This window comes from Vicugna pacos, chromosome 17 (genome assembly GCF_048564905.1).
Source record: "Vicugna pacos chromosome 17, VicPac4, whole genome shotgun sequence".
Taxonomy (NCBI): domain Eukaryota; kingdom Metazoa; phylum Chordata; class Mammalia; order Artiodactyla; family Camelidae; genus Vicugna; species Vicugna pacos.
Genome location: NC_133003.1, coordinates 35,753,336 through 35,776,602, shown reverse-complemented (window position 1 = coordinate 35,776,602; position 23,267 = coordinate 35,753,336). Strand labels below are relative to the sequence as shown.

Below are 23,267 nucleotides of genomic sequence, written 5' to 3'. Positions count from 1 at the left end.
TACTACTACTTTAAAATAGTTTTTGTATCAGGGACCTCCCCCAGGGTTCTGTAAACCACACTTTGAAAACCATGGTAGTAGAGAAGTGAAAACAAACACTTTATTATGAGAATTACACAAAAATCCTGTCCACATGGTCAACGAGTTCAGATTACAGCAAGCAAGCAGCTCCTTGGGTAGACTTCTGCAGTCTCGTTTTGGGAACAGTTTAATTTCCCCCATTACCACCCTGGTACTGTAATTCCCTAGAGACCTTTTCTCCTCAAAGTTCAGCCATATTTGACCTATTATAGAGCCCCATCTTCCTTTGAAGTCAAGCCTCTGGAACAGCTGGAGCGTGTTTTCCTCTGTTTGTTTCTTTCTTTGTGTCTCTTCCTTCTCTCTGCCAGTCTCCTTCCTCTCTGCCTCCCTGAGACTCCACCTCACACCCTTAGATCTTCACTTTATGGGCTTAATAGAAGTCATGATCACAAAAGAAAAGTGAAATGGCAGGGGCTCCTGCTGGCAAAGCTTAATGTGAACAATCAAACATATGATTGAATTAAAAGTTCTTAAAAATGTGGATACACTGTAATTTATCCCACTAAAAATAATTTCAGTGAAAGGAAAATGGCTAGGCTGCAGTGAAAAGAAAATTGATCAAGGAGTTAGTGGGTTCCTCAGGGTAGGCATGATTCTGATTAAAATGTTGATCTCAAACTGTTTTCAGGGTCACAGTCACCAGTGACCCTCAGATTTTAACTGTCAGCTCTTCTTATGTTCTTAAAGGGGAGCAAGTTTCCATAAGCAAATCATACTACTGTCTGTCACTTGGAAAGAACCAGAAATCAGTGCATGCTGTGGTGGACTCACTCTGTCTAGTGATCCTCCCTATATGTGTGTTGTCCATGGGGACCCATTATTAGTAGCTGGTAGTGCATCCCTAGAAAAGAAATTTACCCCACTTTTAATTTTTCCCAAGAGATTAAATGGAGCACTTCTCTTATTTTTATACTGTACTTAGTATTCCGAAATACTATAGAATAATAACCCATCATTTTACATATCCCTATCATGTGTATCTGGATGATACACATGCTGAGATATGCAAAATACCACATCCAAGATTATCTCCCTTCATAATCAGTATTGGATATATCAAAGGTCTATCTGAGCTACTAGGAAAAAGCTTTGAAATGTCCACATCTGTTGGACAATCAGACTTGCATCTTTTAAGTTAAAGCACTTCCAAAGTATATGCCTGTGTTTTTTTTTAATTTATTAATTAATATGATAAATACCATGTGTAAGTCACTGAGCTTTGGACATTTAAGGAGAATGCATAGAAATATAAGAAATGATCTCAGTTACTAGATAACTGGGGAAATAAGAAAAAAATTAACAATACAAGCTAATATCTATAAAATATTATCCAGTGTTTGTCCTAACAGAACCTGCTTCTGTCTTAGAAGCAGTAGCCATTAGGGTATCCCAGATAACCACCAGCCTGGCTTGTGGAATTGATGATGAGCTCACAGAGGATACTGGGCGCCAAATTTATGTTGGCTAAAAACATCCATGGTGACCTTTTTTTGCTACTCCCCTTCTTTCATGTTAAAAGCTCCTATCCTTTCATAAGCACCTAGGAGAGAAAAAGCAGGAGAGCTTTTGACTTTTCTGGAGTACTCACTGGTATTCTTTCTTCCTTCTGTGGGAGTTGTCATCTGACATGATAAATGTCCTTAGATAGGTACCAGCACTCACAGTCCCATGGTTATAGTGGGGACACTTGCTAATATCCTTATATGTGATTTATGGGAGAAAAAAGCAGCCCCACATCATGATAAGACCCACCTCAAAATTCTGTTGGTCCTGCATAATATACAGGGGATGATGAACAGTTCTGCTCTACCTCTACTCTTATCTCTGATCATAGATTTTTAAAAATACAGAAATTTGTAAATGGGGTTATCCATAAAAATCCTGTAAAGGGAACTAAATACAAACCAAGCCTATGCTCTTTATGCTAAGTGATGCAGACTCTATAAAGTATGCCCCCTTAAACTTTGCCTCTTGTAGTTCAGCCCACTTTTTCATTGGCATACCTTTTTGTTAAGCTTACTAGATATTGACTGCTATAATTACAGTACATTTAGAGATGTGAGTTAGCAGAGAAATATTATAAAAGGAGAATTTCCAAGTTGAACATGGAAATAAGTAAGATTTGAATCTCTGGAAAGGAAGGAGGTAGGAAGAAATTTACTAAAAGATCAGAAGCAAGTCATCAGAGCAAGTCATATTTGGGAGTTAATACTAAGATCATAACAGTGACAAAGACTGAAAGCCAGGACCTGGACAGATCAGAAATCTGTCCTGGAGAAAGTAATGGCTTTGCAGGAACATGTTACAGCTACAAGAACTGAGTGGGGAAATCAAATTAGTAGCCAGAATCTACATTATTAGGTAGATTCCAAAATCAAGGCAGACTTGCCACATAGAGGCAAGAGTGGAGTAGAAGTAAAAGCAGAAATATAAAAAGAGATGAGAGAAAGTGGGTAGCTAGGTTTTTAAATCTGTGACCAGGAGAGCAATAGCATAGTTGGTGGACTTGAGAAAGCCAGAAGTGGAAACTAGGTAGAGAGAATGGGAGAGGATTGCATTGGGGTATAGTTATCCTTAGTTTGAGATGAAGCTGTACTATCGCATGGAATCTGTGTGGAGATAGAGATGGAGGAATACAGGGATGATCCAGAGAGAGGTATGATGGGCAAATGGATAAGTCACCCCGAGTTTGAAGACTCTCAGTAAACCACTCTCAGGACTTGCTGCATTGCAAATTGTTCACCTGCAACACAGCTCAGTTAAAATGAGAAGCCAGCCAAAACCAAAAATCTCCTGTCACGGAAAATCTTGTTGTCAGTACTTCTGAGGAGGGAAAAAAGTTGCTAACTACAGGGCCCTCTGAGGATTTCTCTTAGACTCAATCTAAATCTTTCATTTGCTTTCCTCAGGGTCAGAACATAAATTCTGCTCCTCTCCCAAATCTCTCTGCATTCAGTTATATTTTACCTCACCTTAGAGAACTGATTTGGGTCCTTCTGTTTTGCTAAATAGAGCAAACTCTTCATTTTCTCTGGTGACAGAGAAAGACAAAGTGCTATAAAGAAGCAGGAACATTCTGGACAATTCTAGTGATAGTTTCTGTTTAACTTGATATAGCACTGTAGTCGTTTTAGCTGATCAGCTTCAAAGTTACCTTTATTCCTATTAATATTAAAATTGGTCCACCCTCCCAGGACACACACCACTGTCTAGCCAGTAAAAGTGAAATGAGAAAGGGGTGATCACCATCCCAGTATCTGTGAAAAGCCAAGTGACACATAAAAACTAAGTGTGGTAGAAAAATCTTACTGGAGTCTGAATTACAATAATAAATAATTATTATTGCTAATGTTTATTAACTGCTTTCTAAGTTTTGAATACTCTGACACATGGCTGTACAGTCTGAACAAATGTGCGATTTTTAATGACCAAGATAACGGACATTTCAAAGCCTGATAATGTAACTTGCTACTAGCTTAGTATCTATTTCCTGTAAATAAAGAAGATAGCCTCTCTTGGTTGTTATGTGGCCATTTGGAAATGTGGCCATTTGGCATAAGTTTCACCAATTTGTGGCCCACATTTTGAAGACTGTTGCCATACATGATGTATTAGAAATGTCCTAATGTAGAAAATTTTAATCAATCAAATCATGCTTGATTTAGTGGGATTTTGTGGACAAATCTTTGTTCTCAGCTGTATAATAATTACAAGCTGTTTTACCAGTGGATAAGGGAAGGATTACTCTTCTCTTTGAAAATGGTAACTTCATAATTACATGTATTTACTTGCCTTATCAGAATAGAATTTACCAGCTGAGACTCAGGATTATTTTTATTTAAAAGACTCCTGGGTAAATTGAGCAAGCACATTTTTGGGGAGAGTTCAGCTTTTGTAGACAGTTGTTTCTGGCAAATAATCAAAGAACAAATAATCCGAAATGAGTTTTATTTTTTCTTTCCTTTTTAAAATGTGTACATATTTGGCACAAAAATTACCGAGATGATTAATTCAGCCCAACCCGTGATACCGCTGAGAAATGTTCAGACATTTATTACAATTTAGTGTATTCATTGTGCAAACATGTTTTAGCAAAAGCTTTGGATTTCATATGCGTAGTTTTATGGTTCTGGATCAGAATCTGTCAAAACTTAAAGAGAAGTTTTCTCTTTTAGAATTCATTTTTCCTTATTACTCTCCCATTTGAATCTGTAGCTAACCTCTGTATCTCAAATATGCCTGAAGAAGAATTTGCTTTCTCAGGTGCTTATTATGATTCCAAGTTAAGCTCATGAGGAAATAATAGTGAGTCTAGATGATTTGTAAATTGGATTCTGTTTCACTCAGCCAAATTGTCTCAATTTCATTTTTCCACCCAATACCAAAAGTTCATTTCAGCAACAAACATTTTGCTTCTCTTTTGCCAAGTGTCTTAGAAACAGCAGTTTCCTGTCCTTATCCTTTCTGATCTCTCTGATGTTTCCTAAACTCTCTCCAAAGTTGTTGAGAACGTAAACATCTCAGAATCAGAAAGTTTATCTTGAGTTTCTTTTACTTTCTTGATGATCAGGCATCTCTTCTCCGTGGACACTTCCTTATCCTTGCTTCCTGAAATACTGACAGATGGGAGCCACAGTCAGAGGAATGCAAATCAAGTGTCCTTAGCCTGGACCCAGGAAGATAACTACACGATGCTTTGGTCTACTTCAGGGGAAAAGCAACCCTGAGCACTCAAGCATTCAGAGACAGCCCCAGAGTTTTCAGCTGTGTCCATCTACTTGGCAGCTGTCCATTCTGCAAGCCTTCCGTTAAGCTGGGGTGGTAGAACCGGAGAGGAGAGCCATGATTATTCCTCTAACTCCCCTCAAAAAGTCAGCCTTGGCAGATTGACTGTGGCCCACTAGCTTGGAAGAATTTTTATTCAGGATGTTTGAGCCCTGGGTTTGCAGCTTGCACTGTGAGTCAGCAAAGACTAAGGGGACCCCCACTGTGTGGTGGCACTGGCATCTGGCTCTGTGTCTGATAACACCCTGGCCTCTTTACCTCTTTGCACGTTTCCCAACTAAGCTCTGTGCTGAGCTTTCATCTTTTCTTCCTTTCTCAGTCCCTGCTTCCTTTCAAGAGGCGATGGATCAGGTCCCCACCTGTACCCCAGCCTCTCTGAGCCCACCTTCTCTTCTCCCTATGTTTCAGTTCTGATGCTGCTGTCATAGGGAACGTGGCTTCTGGAGGTGGGTTCGACATTTTCTATCAGGGCACATCTCTTTTCCTCTCCCTGTTTGATTCTCATTGTTCTTCTGTTCCCACTCCCCCGGTCCCTACTATCTGCACACCTTATCCCTCACCTAGCTCCTGCCTCACTGATGTCGACCCACCACTCCGTCTCCTCCCTCCTTCACTGCCCCCTGTGGGTGCTTCCGTACTGGGAGCAATTTCACTTCACCTTGACATCTATCACCTCTCCTCCCTTTAAATTATGAGCACCTTTTCCCTGTGTCTCCTCCTTAGTCATCATCACCAAATTAAACCAAATGAGACATCAGAGACAATCCTGTTCTGTCATCAAGCCTTCAATCCTCTCATTGTCTAAATCGATAAACACTTCTGAATGTATAAACTTTGCCACTTTAACATTAGACCAAGTCTCTCAGGCCCTAACCTAAAGTATTAGGCTTGTTAAAGCTTTTTTTTTGTCTAACACTTAAGGTTTCAAAGAATTTACTATATCTGACGATTTGAGATTTCTTTTTACCCCTAGATAGTTCATGTGACTAACTGAAATTTATATCGTTTCTGACATGCACTGCCTTACACAAGAAAAAGCCTAATGCACCTTAAGTAGTCGTCGTAATTACAGGACTAGGGCCCCTTAAAGGAAGATGAGGAAGATGGCCTTTGTATTATGCAGTATTTTATTTTGTTTGGTCTTTTTGGACGTAATGACTTGAGACTCTCCAACTACCTTAGTCAAAAGGAGGTTAATTGTAAGGCTTTCATGGAATTGTACCTGGAAAGCCCCCTACTCTGACTTTCTTACTCCTTCTTGTTCTTGATGCCTCTACTCCCTTAGCCCCTTGCTGAGGCCAGTCTGCTCCCTCCGGGTTCCCTCGAAGTCCAGATCCTACATGTTGCCAGTCTGTTAAGTCCCTGTAATAATCGTCACTCCTGCTGTCCACACCTATCCAACGAGGCCATGTCCTAGGGGTCTTTGAGGGGACCCAGTAGGTTCTTCCTCATCTGAGTTCTGATTCTGCTGCGAAGTAGGAAAAAAGACTAAGGAAATCAAAATATCACCTTCATTAACGATACAGAAGCTAAAGGAGCTACCTTATTGGGAACCAAGAGTGACAGCTTTCTTACTCTGAATCCCAGATCCAGGCAGCTCCCCACAGCCAGTTATGGCCACTGCTGGACCTGGGCAGACCTTCCACCAGGGCAGAGCCCTGAGTGACAGAGGGTGAACTGGGCTCCCTGTGAGCAGCACATCCATGGGAAGCGCAGAGGAAGGGCTTGAACTACACATGCCAGCTTCCTCCTTTCAGACATTGCAGTCAGATAAGTCTCTCCACTGCCCCTGCACAACCAGGGACAGTCACAGAAGAAGGGAGAAGTGTTACGCTGATGGCTGCCTCTCTGAGTGGAAGGAAACCCCCCCTCATGTACATCACAGGCTATTAGTCTGCCTTAGGGAGCAACTGCCTTTTGGTCAGGTGCCCGCCCCAGTCTAAGCAGCGGGCTTCCCTTCAAAATCAAGAGCCGGAAGTTGTTTTCCCCAGCAGAAGCTGGGTTTGGGGCACTCTAATAAGGAATGTGGCAGGTATGGGGACTGGCATGTCCTGAGTCCTTCTTATCACATCACAGTATCATCACCTGCTCCCTGAGTATTTTCCGAGTGACCTGCCTCAGTCTCCTTATGTAACATTTGAAAGTCATATTTGATCAGCCATCAAAGAAAGTGAGAGAGATAGAGAACACATTTCCATCAAGGAAGAGACACAGGTAGATTGTGTTATTTTACAGATGAGGAGGTGTGCCCTGGTAATAAGCCTCTTCTGGAGAGCGCCACCTTGAGGTTGCCCAGAGGTAGAGCTACCTAAGCAGAAAGGCTCACATTGTCGTGGAATGTTCTAGGATAGGGATAACAAATAGCTTTCACTTATGCCACCTTCTATTTATTGGTAGTGGCTGCCTGCAGTGCTGTGCCAAGAAAGATTCTGAGGCCATATCCCAGCTCAGCAGAAAAGAGTTCTGCGATCTTTGTTGTCCATCACAGACGTGGGTAAAGAGAGTGTGAGGGTGCTTGAGCCAAGTATTGGCCATTGTTAATTCAAAGAGAGCATAGGTGGAACTTTCTTCCCTAGAAATACAGCTGCCCCTGTATCAGAATTAGGAAGCAGGAGCTCCAAGCTGGGGAAACACCAAATGAGACTGGGTGCTTTATCTTCTGCATCCACAGGGCCAGAAATTTAGATTGTATAGCACAAAGGTCTGTGGACTTTTTCTGTAAGTGGCCAGATTTTAGGCTTTGTGGGCCACGTATGCTTGTCGCAGTACCTCAGCACTGCCATCATAATGCTGAAGCAGCACAGACGATTTTTGTGGGCCACGTATGCTTGTCGCAGTACCTCAGCACTGCCATCATAATGCTGAAGCAGCACAGACGATTTGGGAAGGAATGGGCACGGTTGTGCGACAGTAAATCTTCTTTTACAAAACAGAGAGTGGGACAGTTTGTAGCCTGGTGTAGAGAAGAGGCAGCATCAAGACCTAAAATTCTGGAAGCTCCCCTGGGTATCTGTGTCTGAATCTGCCCCCATCCTCAGCTCTGAAAGACCTTGTTAAGAGCCAACAAAGCATTTGGCAGGCAGTATTAAGCTCTCAGAATATAACTCCTTCTCAGGCAAATATTAGCAAGACGTCCACTCAGTCCTTCCTCTCGGGTATGTTCAGAACCTGTGCAGTGATGCAGTCATGTCACTTCTTAGGCAGCAGTGAAGTTCCAGAGTCAGCATTGCAGACGAAAGTCTCACACCACCAAAACTACCTTTGAAATTCCTGCAGTCGTCTGTAAATTAGAGTATACATGGATTGAAAGCCATGAGGTAGATTAAAGGAAGGCATGAAAGGGAGGTCCACATGCAGATGCTCAGGCATGTGAACGTTTCTTTAAAAGTACAGTCCCAGCCCAGCAGGTACAGAACTGTAAAGTATTCTGCTTGCCAGGGGGTTCATTCCATTGTTTAATATTAAGGCTCCTGTACCTTTGGTTTACCTTAATATCTCTGTTGCTTTTCTGAGAGTTGATATAGTTGAAAGCAAGAGCATAAGCACTTACCCTAAGCCTTCAACAATGGTATGTTAGACTTGATTCTAAATGTGCTTGCGTGATCATAAGCACAAACTCATCATTCACTGAAACCAGGTTGTAAAGAACCTGGCCATCGGCTTCCTGCCACTGCTTGCTATCATCACAGGAGGGACTGTCACACTCAAACCCTGGGCATCGGTTTTTTTCTTACCATGGGAGAAGAAATCATTGAGGCAAATAGGTGGGCGTGGTACAGCCCCACAGGTTCTCTTTTGTCATCTTTAATTTGTATAAAATGTGAGGGGTACTAGTATTTCAGTAAGATTCTCATCCAACTACGGTAACTTTCTCAGGTTGATCAGCTAGTCAGCCACAGGGCCAAGTTTAAACCTCGGCTTCCTAATCTGTGAAATGGGAATAAAAACAAAACAGTCTCACAGAATTATTGTAAGGAGCAGATTGAGTTTTAAAATAACCTAGAATGAGTGCTGGCTCAGTAAATAAATGTTAGCTCTCATTTACATCTGAGCTCTTGTCCACAACTCGACTGAGTCCACACGGCTGGACCCCATTGGCTGCCTGCAGGGTGCTCAGTATAGGATTCCCGTCGTCCCAGACACTGACGGCCGCTGACCCAGCAAGGGTTTACCTCTGATTCTCAATGAGTTATTCCATTTCTAACAGTACAATAACAAGACATGAAAGATGTGATAAGCTTTCTAAATGTATGTGTCACCAAGAAGATGGACCTCTTCTATCTGATTGTCACTTGAAAGAATAAGGCGGGAGGAGTGAGGGCACAGGGACAGTGAACATTTGAGGAGGGATCTGCTGCTGTAAAGAATTTGGTTTGCTTCCACTGACCTCTCCCATCCCGTGGGGAGAAAAAGAAGACTCAGTTGCTCAAAGCAGGGGTTGAAACGTTTTAAGATTTATGAGCCATGCTGTCTCTGTCACAGCTCCTCAGCTCTGCCGTTGTAGCACAAAAGCAGCCACTGCTGGTCTGTAAATGAATCACTTTGGCTATGTTCCACTGAAACTTTATTTATGGACGCTGAAATTTGAATTTCATGTAATTTTCATGTACCACAAAATATTATACAGATTTTTCCCCCAACTGTTTAAAAATGGCAGAACTATTCTCAGCTCACAGGAGGTACACAAAGAGGCAGCGGGCTGGATTTGGCACCCAGAGCCACAGTTTGCCAGCCCCGACTTAGGGCACCAGACCGAGAGTCAGACCTGTCATGGTTCACTGATTGTTTGAGCAGATTATCTCCATCTCTCAGCCTCATTTTCCTCTAGTGAAAACAAGTGACTTGTCCTAAAGAATCCCGAAGATTCCTTCCAGTGCTAAAAGGCCAAGGCTGCAGTCATGGTTGTCGTGTGCTTTTGCAGTCAGACAAACCTGGGTTCTAGTCTTGGCTCAGCCTCTGATTTGCTGGGGGATGTTGGGCAAGTTCCTAAGCCTCCCAGTGCCTCAGTTGCCTCCTGTAAAATGGGGATAAAAATGATGTCGACTTTAGGGTCTCTATGAAGATTAGAGTGATATGATACTGGTGAACCCCTTAACTCATATATCCAGTAAGCATTTACTGTACCTAGTATATACTCAGTAAGTGCTAACTGTTGTCTTCTTTAAAAAAAAATGAGTTCCTATTAAAAATAATTTTTAAAACTCAGCTTTTATACACTTTCAGACAAGAGATTGGTTTTCTTCACAGGCCTATTGATAAAAGGCTGGCTTGTGTCGGAGGGGAGGAGCTACACCTTTTGAACAAAACCCTGTAATTTGTGTCCACTATTGCTGTCTTGTCTCTCATGTAATAAGAGCAAAGAACAAATTTTGATAAATTAACCTTGCATCTCTGTTTATAGCTCTCTCACTCCACCCAGTGGCAGGAAGTCAGTGGTAAATTGTGCAGAAGAGATGGAAAATTTTTTAAGATTTTAATAATAATTATTAATTTTTTTATAATATCCTCTGCCAACAAGCAAGATTTCATTTTAAAATTGGTCCCCTTTGATTCTCTGTGTGTTGCCACTTTGAAGGCATGCAGTGGGTAAATAACCATTTAGCTGAGCAGCTTTCAACAAGCAGATACTAAGTGCCTGAAGTTCAACCAGTGTGAGTTGATCAGTTATCTGTACAGGTGGTTATTAAACGTATTGTCCTGCAGCCTCATTAAAATGCAATGCAGTGTTTAATAAACATTAGAACATGTCAGCAGCACAATTTAAATGTGGGGAAGAGATCAATTTCCTTTGTAATTGGGTGCACAGGCATAAACACTCTGGACCTCTTGATTCCATATCAGGGTTTAAAGCAGCTCTGATGGTTTCTATATAGACATAAAGACAGGGAAGGGGATGGAGAGGAGACGTCAGCCACTTGGTGAGCCAAGAAGAAGCTAACCTGAAATACTCACATAATATTATTAAAAAAGGCATCTGCAAACTAGTAAAGCATTTGTCAAAGGCTCCCTCTTTTCACTTTTTCTTTTCACTGAAAGCCTCCTTTCAGTGACTGCTGTTTTCCTTGTTAACCCTCTTCTCTGTGTGTTCCCACTTCCCCTTCCAGCTGCTCTCTCAGCCAGAACAAGGAAGCGACTGGTAATTTCTCTCCAAGGCAGGGGCTGCCATGAGCAGCAGGCTCTGCCCTGGCTTTGCTTCTCCCTAGCCAAGGAGAAACTGGGGAGGCTGCCTGGAGGCAGGGCCAGGCAGGGCTGCTGCACAGGGACATGGCAAGCTCCCTGTTCTCCCTCACTCCCTCTGTTTGACTATTCTCCTCCTGGAGCCTTCTTTTCATGTGTCTGTCCCTCTCTGGGTTATTCTGCTTGACTCTCTTCACATGTCTCTGGTGCCTTTCTCTCCTCCTCCCTTTTTCCCTCTCTCTGCCTCTCCCCTCTCTCTGCCTCTCCCCTCTCTCATTCTCTTATCCGTCTCAGTCTCTGGTCCCCTCTCTTTCATCCCTTCTGTCTCTTTTTTTGTCTCTTCCCCTTCTCCCTCTCTGTATCTTTCTTTTTCTCTGTGCCTCTCTCCTGCCTCTTTCTGCATCTTTCTTTTTGACTCTCCTGCCTCTATCTCCGCCGTGCTTTCTGTCCCATCTTGCTCTCTGTGAGTGATTCTCTCTCACTTCTTTGCCTCTATTTCTCACCCCTCCCCTCACTTTCTTTGACAGATTTTCATCTGACCAAGGCCCCTCTCAATGTGCACCCTTTCTGCTCATCGTCCTGTGCCTGAGCTTTGTACTTCAGTGTGAGGCTCCCTTCCAAAACTGCTGGGTTCTGAGCATGCCTAGTATGTGCTTAATAATTAAGGCTGTAATTAAAGTGTAACTGCAAGTATAATTAAAATTCACTTCAGTGGATCCTGGAATTATGAAGCAATTAGGCATTTTGATATGGCCGTGCAGGACAAACTGGAGGAGAGAATGGCCTGCATTTGTGTGGAGCTGTCCACCCCTCTCTCACCCAGGCGCTGCCCACTGGTGGTTAACCTTGAGCGCAGCCTCACTTGCCTGGGAGGCAGGAGTGACAGTAGCTTGGAGTCCTCACTCAAGGGCACTCAGCCCAGCCAGCTGCTGTGTGGCCCTTCTTAGAGAAAGAGGCCACAATGAAAGCCCCTGAGAACTCTGGGAAAGCTCAGGAACAGTCCTTGTTTTCCCTCAGGCCTTTTGGAGTTTCTATGTCAACCTTAGAAAAAAGAGTTATTTGGGGGTATGGGGCCAGCAAGGCAGCGATCAGGAGAGGTCTCACCCACACTCACCGCCTCAGGCACACTTTGTATGTATGAACCTGTCCGTGGTTATCCATTCTGTCCACAAGCACATCCTGTGTGGGGATACTGTGCTGAGCCTAGAGGCACGCGGGTAAGCGTGCCTGACCCAGTGGGAGCCCTCATGAAGCCTATGTTTAGTGGGGACAAGAGCAGTGTCAATAAGCAGTCACAGCAGGGCTGCAATTTTAGACGTATGAGGTACTCTGAAAGCTCATTTTCAGTCCCCTGTTCTGGGTTGGTGGTTGGAATGTGGTGACAGGAAGGCGTGCCCAAAGAAATAAACAGACAGCTCATGAATGAATGGTGTCCGCCAAGCAGATAGGGCAACAGAGCTCCGGGGAGAAGGCATGGCAGGCCAATGGCCCAGCTTGCCTGCAGGTTCACGGATTTCTATGTCAGTCATTTTCCCGCCTTGGTAATATCTGGTGCTAAGTTGGATGTTGAAGAGAGTATTAATTTAGGAAGCAGCTTAGTTAGGCTAGTTGATTACAAGGAAGAGCGACCCATTTATCTCAAAAAAAAAAGGATGGTAAAGAGCTTATTCATCCATACACATGGAAAGGAACTCAGAGAAAAGTGAGCAAACAGTTCTCTCAATGGGCAGAAACCATAGGAAAGCTGACCCCCGGGAAGAGGAGGATCTGAGTTAGAGGCAGACCTCAGGAGCATCACTCCTACACTTATCTCTTCACCATGCTGTGCGTGTGTGCACTGCCTTTCTCTGCTTGCTTGTGACTAGTAAGTCCCTTCCATGCTACAACTTTCTATTTCACGAAACCTACACATCGAGATTCTCAGGAGAGCGAATCTAATTGGACAAGCTAATAACCATTGTCTGTATTGGGGCCACCCTTGGATCAAGTACAGTTAGTGTCTTGGGAACATCGGCGTCTGCCTTGGGACTGAGAACACCCCATGGTCCCTCCTAAGCAGGGACAGTGAGGACAGCAGGTTTAGCCAGAAGGGAGATTGGAAAGAGCAGACATCCTGGTCATACCTGATCCATACTCTTGAATAATTTGTAGCCTCATAGTTCAGATGAGCTTCTGCACGGGAAAGTGCTGTGTCTTTTAATGTCACACAGGAGTCCAGGAAATCAAATTGTGTCAGAGGGGCACAGGATTCTGAGACTGAATCCTGTCAGTCAGTCACTAAGCTCTTGACTTTAAAAGAGGGAAGAAAAAAAAAAAGGACTGATTTATAAACACTGAATTCACAAGGTCATTGTAAGGGTCAAATAAAGTACCAAGGGGTACTTTGTAAATGAGGGATTTTTTGTTGTTGTTGTGACTATGGTGATGACGATGACATATATTTACAAAATCCTGAGAAATTTTTCAAGGTTTACAATGGGTGTTTCAAGCATTAGTGCCAGAAATCATTCAAGCCAGTGAGAGATCAAGTTGAATGCTCATTCTCTGTTTCCTAGCTACTACTCGTCTTGCTCACTAAACTTTAGTCTTTAACTTATGTGTGTCCTCTCATCTATAAAAGGAAGATAATAATAGTAGCTATCTCAGGGTTGCTTCTGAGGAACGCATGAGCTCATTTACTTAGAACTCCAGAACAATGTGTGACCTGTGCTAAGTGACAGCTGCTATTACTGCTTTTATTATTATTATCACCACTACTAGCACAGCTAATTCCTATATCAGTCCCGTTAGAGAGTGCTTGATAGTCGTGGGGGAGATCTGTACCCACAGGAGGAATCAGCTCAAGGCAAGGAAGATTAGAAGATGAGGAATGTTCAGGCAGATGAGTCTGTCTCTTGGGGTGATGCATGAGTTTCTTGAGAAAGGAAGAAGAAGAGCTTTTTGTATCTTAACATAGATTTCTTCCCTGGCAGACTAGAGGTCAGGTGGTAAGAATGCTCTAGTCCACATCTCTTTTGAAGGAGATAAAGATTTACACATTTAACTTTCATTGACCTTCTGGTCCAAAGACCGATTTGATTTTGTGTCTATCAGGACTTTGATTCACACTGCGTCCTTACTCCATGAAAACGCTGCCTACAGATTAATGTCAGAATTCCTTTGTCTGGTTCCCAACACCTGCCACAGTCTGACCCTCTGTCTTACTTTTCAACCTCTGGGACTGTGGCTGAAACTTTACAGAATGAATCGAAATGCACGCTGAGGTTGTTCTTAATGATAATAATAAATCTTTACATCTGCATTAAGTTAAGTACTAATGTGAAACAAATTGCCCTGAAATTTATCTGCTTAGCACCAGAAACATTGGTCATTTCAGTGACCAATGAGGAGTCTATGGTGGAGAATCCAGAGGTGGTTTAGCTGGGTGTTCTGACTCAAGGTCTCTGGCAAATGCAGTTGCAGTGTTGGCCAAGGCTGGAGTCCTGTCACAGCCTGCCTGGGGGAGGGTCGCCTCCAGGCCCACTCAGATGGTTGTTGGCAGGATGCAATTCCGCATGCACTATTGGACTGAAGGCCTCAGTTCTTGTTTGGCTTTTGGCTGGAGGCTGCCCTGAGTTCCTTGCATCATGAACTTCGCCATAGGAAGCCCATAACCCACAGCATGGCAATTGGCTTTATCAACGGAAAATCAGAGGGAGCAAGACAGAAATCACAGGCTTAGTCTCAGAAGTGACGTTCCATCACTTTTGCTATATTCTTGTTCATCAGAGGCAGGTCACTGGCTCCAGCCCACACTCCAGGGACATGAACACCAGGATGTGGCAGTCAATCGTTTGAAACACATTTTAAAAGTTGCCTCCCACACTTAAAAAGTAATATGTTAATTAAAGTAAAGCTTACTCCGTAACGACAGATACATGCTGAAATGTCAGAGATAATATAATAGAAGTTTCTGTCATTCCTATAAAGTCTGAGAGGGTGAGTGAGTTGAGCGGGCTGCTCTGCTCCACAGTCATTCAAGCATCCATGCTGAAAGAGTCATTGCCTCTGAAAAAATATGCCTTCCAAGCTTTTTCTGGCTGGCAGCATTCCAGAAGGCAGACAGGGGAAAATGGAGGAGAATCACAGTAGGTATGTTTAAGAGTGTGTGTTTCATCTCTGCTCATACTGTATTGGCCAGAAGTCACAGGACCCCCAGGCGCCTGGGAAGTGGTTCCTGGTTGGGCAGCTGCTTTCCAGCAACAGCTCCCCCTGTAGCAAAGCAGCATGAATCTTCAGTGGACAGCCAGCCACGTCTGCCACAGAGAGTTTGCCATTTACCAGATGCTTTCATGTGCATTATTTCATTTGCTTCTCATGGCAACCTAAGCTACCAGCATTATTATCCTCACTTTATAGACAGGGAAACAGACCAGCGTATCGTTAGGACATATCTGGAGCAAGCAGGATTCAAGTCCCATCACTGCCAGTTAGACCCTGTGTGTCTGTGCAGTTCTTTAACCTCTCTGTGCCTCAGTTATCTCATCTGTGAAACTGGACAATGAGACCTATTCATAGTCATTGAACAGATTTCATAAGCCACATATAAGTCACTTAGCATTATATCTGGCATGTGTGTTTAGTGAATATTAGTTATGAAGAAGATGGTCACAGTGTTATATCTGGAGATAAAGAAGTTGAAGCTCAAAGGAGTTAAATGATTTACCCAAAACTATACAGTGAACTCAGAGCAGAGCCAGGATGAGAGGCTGGAGATTTTAGATAACAACTTTTCTACCTTTGGAGTTCTTGCTTGCCCTAGAGGTTGTGTGGAAGCAGCAGCAAGTAAGCCTTGAGCCGAAGACACAGTGCCGGTATCTCCTTCAGCACAGCTTTGGTGGACCCCAGGTCCCCAAAGAGTCAGCACTGCATCACCTTCTCAGCTCAGCTGTTCCTCCTTCACTCGGCCTTTGTCTTTTTGTGTGAAACATGCTGACTGAGTACTTCCTTTATATTTGTACTCTGAGGTCCTCCAAGTTCCATATTTCAAAGTCTTTGTTTATAAATAGGCTCTGTTTTGCTAACTAGATAAAAGCATAGGAGATGATAGAAGATGAGATATTTCATTAGATACTTAAATTTTATCACATTTCTCCCAGAAGCTTCTTCACACTGAAAGAAAATAACAGAAAAGCATTTCACATGTTTAATAGTCACTTAAGCACACATTTGGGTGGGGTGGATTGACCGGCAAATGCTACACATCCACCAGGAAGGGCCAAGAGATGTCATCAGAGGCTACAATGCTCATTTTCAGGGCTTCTGCCCTTTTCATTGTATAGAATCAATAAAGGAAGGATTGTTGAGGAGGAATCAGACATGGACACATTGAAAACTGTCACTGTCTCCAAGGCACTGGATCCATGGCCTTAAGTAGGCAGATGCCCTGAACTTCAGATCTCAGATCATCATGACTGGGACCTTCATTTCAAGAGAGCTTTACAACAAATGGCTTCTGATATGGGCCAGAATCACATTAAATGCACTTGAGTGTGGATTATGAGCAGATGTTTCAGCTTTTATCAGTAAAAAAAAAAAAAGTCCATTATTCTCTTGCAAGTCCTATCTTTCATCTTTTTTTCAAGCTGGACCATCACTTGATGTACATCTAGTCACATAATCTTTCCTGTGAATGACATTGATTAGCACCGATATTTAATTTACTTCTAGGTGAAAAGCTGCAGGTAGATTAGTCCTGAGCATCCTTGTGTGTTACTCCCAGTATTTCATACCATCCTGACTGCCTGATTTACCATTCTCTTGCTCATTTTTTGCAAGCTTTTTCTTCAGATTCTGTATTCAAACTACTCAATCAAGGGATTTCAGGAGATTTTCCTCATTCAAATTAGTTGAACAATTGGTTATTCTTTGTTCACAGTCTTCTAAGAACCTCATTATTTCCATTTTTTTAATGCTAGAGAAAATATAGGCAGTATCTTTATAATGCCAGGCATTTGAGATGAAAAGAGGAAAAAAAATTGTCATCTGGGTATATCTAAATAGCCACACCTGGATCACAGAAAGCTGAACTGAGTTGTAATTAAGTTGTGTTAGCCAGACTCAGGCATCCCTAGATTTCAGGTTGTACGAAACTCCCCAGGGCACCACTTCCAGTTCCATTTCAGTGACTGTACATCATCCCCCCACCCCTTTCCAGGAACCAATGTCCACGAGGCCCAGAACATTCTCAGTAACAGTGGACTCCCCATTACTTCGGCCGTCGACCTGGAGGATGCAGCCAAGAAAGCTGTGGCCAGCGTGGCTAAGAAGTGATGCCTTTGTCCTTATCCCTCAGAGGAAGAAGTGCATTTTCCCATTAAAAGGGATGGTTCTCTCATCACTGTGAAGGAAATGGTTGTCCCATTGGGGGAAAAATAGGTGGGAAGGGAGGAGAAAGAATCTCTGTATTAAAAAACCTTGAATCTGTATTTTCTTGAATAAGATATTTTGACAGCCTAAATAATCTGATTTCCTTTATAGCCTTTAATAGAGTAATGCCTTATGTTCTCATACTTTTCCGTCCTGGCGAACCAGCTCAGTAGGCATTGTTTTACCAACTTCGAGGAGCAGTCTGTGTGGCCAAACAGCATATATGCATATATACAGCATTTGAGATCAGGCCCTGGTTCACTGACAACAGTTTTGGTGAACATTTTGACCTGTGTAATAAAAACAAAATCACAGTCTGTAAAAACCTCTGACAGGGTTACATTTAACAGATTAACCATCAAAAAGGTGCAGCTAAGACATTCAAACAAATAGCTGTTGTAAACTGCAACAGTTTTTACAGTGTCTAACTCTTACATGGTTGGAAAATCCACGAGTATTACAAAATATATTTTATGATGGAAGATCCACAATAATACCATATACATGTCTCCTACCATTTGCCTTAATATTGAATAGACTGTTTACCTCACACCAAAAGTAAAGCCAGAAGCCTTATTTGGGACTTTGGAGCAGAAGGTTCTCTTTTAATATCAAAACTGAAGGATGCTGATTCTTACAGAAATCTCTGATTCAGTCATTTCAAGATGAGACAACACTGAAGATCAAATTATGCTGTGAGTGTCACTGTCTTCTCTCCCTTCCCTTTTCCCCCCAGAATCTACTACCTGGGAAAGTGTAATTGAGAGAATACAGCTTTTTCACATAATATTCATTTTTGTGGTGGGAAAGAATGTGAATTAGATTTTTGTTTAAATATTGGTAATTTTTGTCTGTACACAAATTCAAATAAAGTTTTCTGTTTTGTAAACACCAAGATCTGTGTACTTCTCATTTTAGTCAGTTTAATTCTTCAAACAATTTTTCCTTCTACTAAGACGCTGGCCCTAGTGTCTTAGGCATATTTCTAAAATTAGAAAATTTGGGTTGTCCCAGGATTATTCAGTTCGACTCAACTTTATCAGCAACCATATTTTTAGGAGATTGTTTAGTGAAAGAATAAAAATTATATACACAGCGAAAGCCCAGGTAAGTGTCGCAGCTAACAGGTTAAAATGTGACCTCAGTATAATGTAAAGGAATGTGCGGACGTAAACTCCTCCCATTTAAGGCTGAGGTGCCAACAATAACGGTTTTCCTCTCAGTGTACAAATGTGTGTCACAAACCACGCTTTTTGGTTGTTGTTTTTTGTTTGTGTTTTACTAGTTTTTACATTGTTCTCATAAGTTTCATATCTAGACAAAAGTTAAAAAGTCATTATTTTATAGATCCATATTTGCCATGGAGAAAAAACTCATTTGATAGATTAATCTTATGTCCTTTCTTAATTGTTATGCAATGAATGAAGGATATTAACTGTCTTTTTAGATGTGTTTTGGTTTTTGATAGCTTAATAATTAGTTAGTATTGTAAAATAATATATATTATGTCAATTAGACCAAAACTAGATATTTGAATTTTTTGCCTTTTGTAAAGGCCTGTGTTCACATAGCTATATATATTGATGTTTCTAATCAACCTAGTTTGGAGGAGTGGATAAAGAAATTAAATCATTTATGTGATTATTTTGTAAAAGGAGCAAAAGATATTTCCTTGCTTAATAACAAGGAAATGGTCCTTTATTTTCAAATAAGTGTTTTTTTTTTCTTTTCTTTTCTTGGAAGCTCCAAATATTGAGTTTATGTTGCTTACAAGGTATCTCTGGTGCTGAGCCCAGTACAGTTTCCATAAATTTTTATAGAATGAATTACTGGTGTATGTGTAGGCACAGCTATACTGGCTGATGGCACAGAGTAGAATTTGGGGCAGCTGGTGTTGGTGGTGGATCTGAAGTCCATATATTACCTACTCAAGTGTGTCCTATATTTCTGACCTTCCAGTGTCCCCTTCAGGTGTGTCTCAGCTTTATGTAAGTGTGAAAAATAATCTCCTTTAAATCTGAGCAGTATTTGTTAAACTTGGCCCTATCCTAAGCAAGAATATCCATGAAAGGAGTTGACAGTCTAAACATGGTACTCAGTATCCTAGAAGCTTAAAAAGTAGCCACACTTTTTAGCCAAACTGCTTTGCACACAAGATTTTAATGGACTTGCTAGTCTACTGTGTCAGTCTCCTAGCATCAGACTTAGGGGAGATTAAAGTACTGACCCTCCCACTTATCAACATTCATGTCTTTGAGTTGAATAACCTCTTATATTTGTATGGACTCTTGTAGTGGCAAAAACATAACTCAAAGTTAAGAGGAAAGGTTGGGGTGGGAGAATTGTTTTATTCTTGTAAATATAGAAGACAGAGGTTTTTGGTTATAGTTAAGGCTAGATCCAGAAACTCAGGACCTCAGAACTTTTACTTGGCATCTCAGACCAGCTTGTCTCCCTGTTGGTTTTATTCTTGGACAGGCCATTTCTACAAGGTGGCAAAACGGCTGCTGGTCATCCCAGGTACATATTCTCAAGCTTAGCATCCCCTAAAGAGAATGAGGGAGGGTTGAGAAAGTGAAAAGGATGAAAGGAAGAGAGGGAGGAGGGGAGAGACAGATAAAGAAGAGGAGGGAAGTAAGGAAGAGACTGAGGGAAGAAGGGAAGTTGGTTGGTTCTAAGAAACACCCCAGAATTGAGATGATCAGTTTTAGGTCAGGAACCTAACCCTGAACCAGTCCTTGTGGCTGGTAGTTTACAGGGCTCTGATGAGTCCAGTCTGGGTTTAATACCCACTTGTTGGCCTGAGAATGAGATTACCCTCACTCAAACTGCCAGAGCTGAGAGTCAGGAAGGGAGGAGGGGTAGTTCCATAAGACAACTGGCAATTTAATAAGAAAACTGTTTCTGGAAAGGAAAAATAAGACATGATAGCCACCATCATCAACTATAAAGCAATGAGGCTGAACAAATTATTCCATAAGGATACTTCCAACTCTGGAACTTTATTTCCTTCTATTAATTTCTCACAGGAATTCTCCACAGGATCTGTGGAGTCCTTTTTTTCCCATGCATAGACGTTACCAGGATTTTTGTCTGGATGCTGATTGAGTCATCTAAATATTTCACCTTAATTTTTTTGTTTGTTTGTTTTAAACAGTAATACCCACATAAGGAGTAATGGTGTTGAGGCACTTAGCTCAATTTTGGTTTTCTATTTAAGTTGTAATTCAACTCATTAATTAGTAAAATAGCTAGGAAACTTTAAATGACCTGACTAGATCTGTGAATCACTTTTAATTAGTTCTTTTGCAATTTATATGCTTTGTCCATCCCTCTCAGTTTCCTTTCTGCAAGAAAAAAAAAATTATCCTAAAGAATTATATTGTTTTTATATTCAAGGCCTTAATAAAAATGAAAAGAAAAAGTATGCTTTAACATTTCTAAATTCAACATTTAAGAACCTCATCATCTGCAGGATACAATACATATTCAAATAATTAAAATAAATGAGAAATAATATAATAGTGATTTTAAAAACCAATGTGAGGAAGAGCGAGGAAGGAAGGATATGTTCTACATGTCCTTCTAGACTTGGAGTTGGCAAATTAAGGCCTGAGGGACAATTTGAGTAAATAAGCTTTTATTTACACATAGCCATGCCATTTATTTACATCTTATCTATTGTTGCTTTTATGCTACAACAACAAAGTTAACTAGTTGTGATAGAAATTTTATAGCCCTAGAACATTTACTATTTGTCACATTAAAAGTTTGCCAACCCTTTCTGTATATAAATTTTAAAAATACCTTATTACCCCCCAAAATGATAGCACAGATTATTGTTCCCAAACCTGGGGAAGTCAGATTTAGGCATTAAAGTGAAAAAAATGAGTAAATAAGAAATATGATCTCTGATCTTTGCGTTTTAAACCCTGTGAGAATTTACTAGTCTACAAAAGGCCGTTTGCCAATGAAAACCTTTTTAATTATGTTAATTTGCTTCTTTCCATCACCACAAGAACTGCCTGGAGATAGCTTGGTGTGCTTTTGAACATATGCTGTTCTTAACTACTTACAGGTGTGTTGGAATAATGTCAAATCAAGGCTATCAATATCAAACTCCCAGAGAGCTGTACCTATTGAGTCATACTCAAAGTTGTCCTTGCTAGAGACATTTTTACGCATAATTTAATCTTGGGATTGAAGAAGATCATAAGAAAGCAAAGGAAAAAGTGATTTCAGTGCACCCGATCCTCACAACATTGCTGTAAAGGCATTGTTCCATTTTGTCATTGGGGAATTAGTAACATAGTGAGATAAAGTTGCTCCGCCAAAGTTGCATAGCGGCAAAAATTAAGGCTTCTGGACTTCTGCTTCTTGTAAAATTCCATTTACCTCTAGTGCATTGCTGCCCAGTAGAACTTTCTGTAATAATGGTTATGGGAAGTATTGGATGCTGTCCAATAACACTAGCCACATGTGACTATCGAGCACTGAGAACTGAATTTTAAATTCTATTTAATTTCAGTTAATTAATAGTCACATGTTGCTGGTAGCTACCATTTTGGACCACACAGTCCTGTAGTCTAAATCTGTTTGGTTTTTATGCATTATTTTCATATCAGAAGAGCTCAGGTTGATTCAGTACTTACTGTGTTCCAGGAACCTTACCTTTGTTGCCTTAATCATTCGTCCTAGCGACCGTATGAATCTATCATTCCTGTTTTACAGATGAGATCTTTTACAGGCAGTATGTATCTCAGGAAAGGTAATTACATGACCAAGAATGCAAAACCATGTGTGGCTGGTCAGGATTGAAACTCTGATCTTCCGAGTCCAAAGCTATATAGTGCCTTTTGTTTTAAACCTTTCAGGACCCAAATTCAGTACAGTTCGGCTGCCGATAGCAATGGATAATTTGAAAGAATGTTGGGGGCAGAGAGGTTTAGTGAGCTGAGTTCTTGAATGTTTTGCCTTTTTAGTGTACCCCATACCTTGGGAAGCAAAATTTAAAACCTGAAAAATTGCGCTATGCAGTTGGACAAGTTGTATGGACTCCAGTGGGAACACTACCTTCTAACACTGACAGTAAGGCATAAGGCAGGGGCCACCTCTGGGGCGTAATTCCAAGTGCCTTGTTAACTCACTGCCTTCCGTAACATACAAAACCATGACCACCCACAGACAAAAGGCTGAAGGGCTGAAGAGGTGAGGGCTGGAAATAGTGTAGTATTACCATAACAGTAGCAGAAAATTTAGTTAGCAATATCATTCTTATGGAAAATTTAGGTCCAGAAATCTTGTCTCATATTTTGATGCTCAAAATAGTTCAGTTGAAATCTTAGGTACCTTGTGCCAGATTTGTCAAATCCAAAAATAATTAGAATTTATAAGCCAACTATGGAAAAAAATTTTTTTCTTCTTCCTCCCTTGTGTGTGCAAAGGCAGTGCATGGAGACGTGCTTTTTAACTGGGAGATCTTCTAACCCTTTCCTAGCTAGGGGAGAAACAAATGAAGTGCAGTCTTCACATAGCAGTCATTTAGAGATCTGTTCACAGAGAACGGACAGAGACTGGGACAGACTAGAAGATTTGGAGGTTCTTATTTGGAGTTTATTTTCAGTTGTCTTGTGATGTTGAATATGCATGTACTCTATATTCTTATAATTATTTTTCTTCAGCAAAAAAGACCTTGATTTAAAAGTGTAAGCTACAGACAAAGACTAGATAAACAGGACTGTATTAAAATTTAAAAAAAATTGTTTGCAGAAAATTTTTCCAAGAAGTGGAAACTACCCAAATGTCCATTACTTAAT

General features: G+C 41.3%; 1 protein-coding gene across 2 annotated transcripts in view; it reads left to right on the top strand.

Moving 5' to 3' along the window:
• SUCLG2 (succinate-CoA ligase GDP-forming subunit beta) overlaps positions 1–18,346 on the top strand; it is a 243,919-nt gene extending 225,573 nt beyond the window's left edge. For both annotated transcript variants that reach the window (XM_072941639.1, XM_072941640.1), the window contains exon 11: positions 17,240–18,346. In XM_072941639.1, the coding sequence (XP_072797740.1) occupies positions 17,240–17,355 (116 nt within the window). In that variant the 3' untranslated portion in view covers positions 17,356–18,346. The remainder of the gene's footprint in view (positions 1–17,239) is intronic.
• Positions 18,347–23,267: the final 4,921 nt, after the last annotated feature.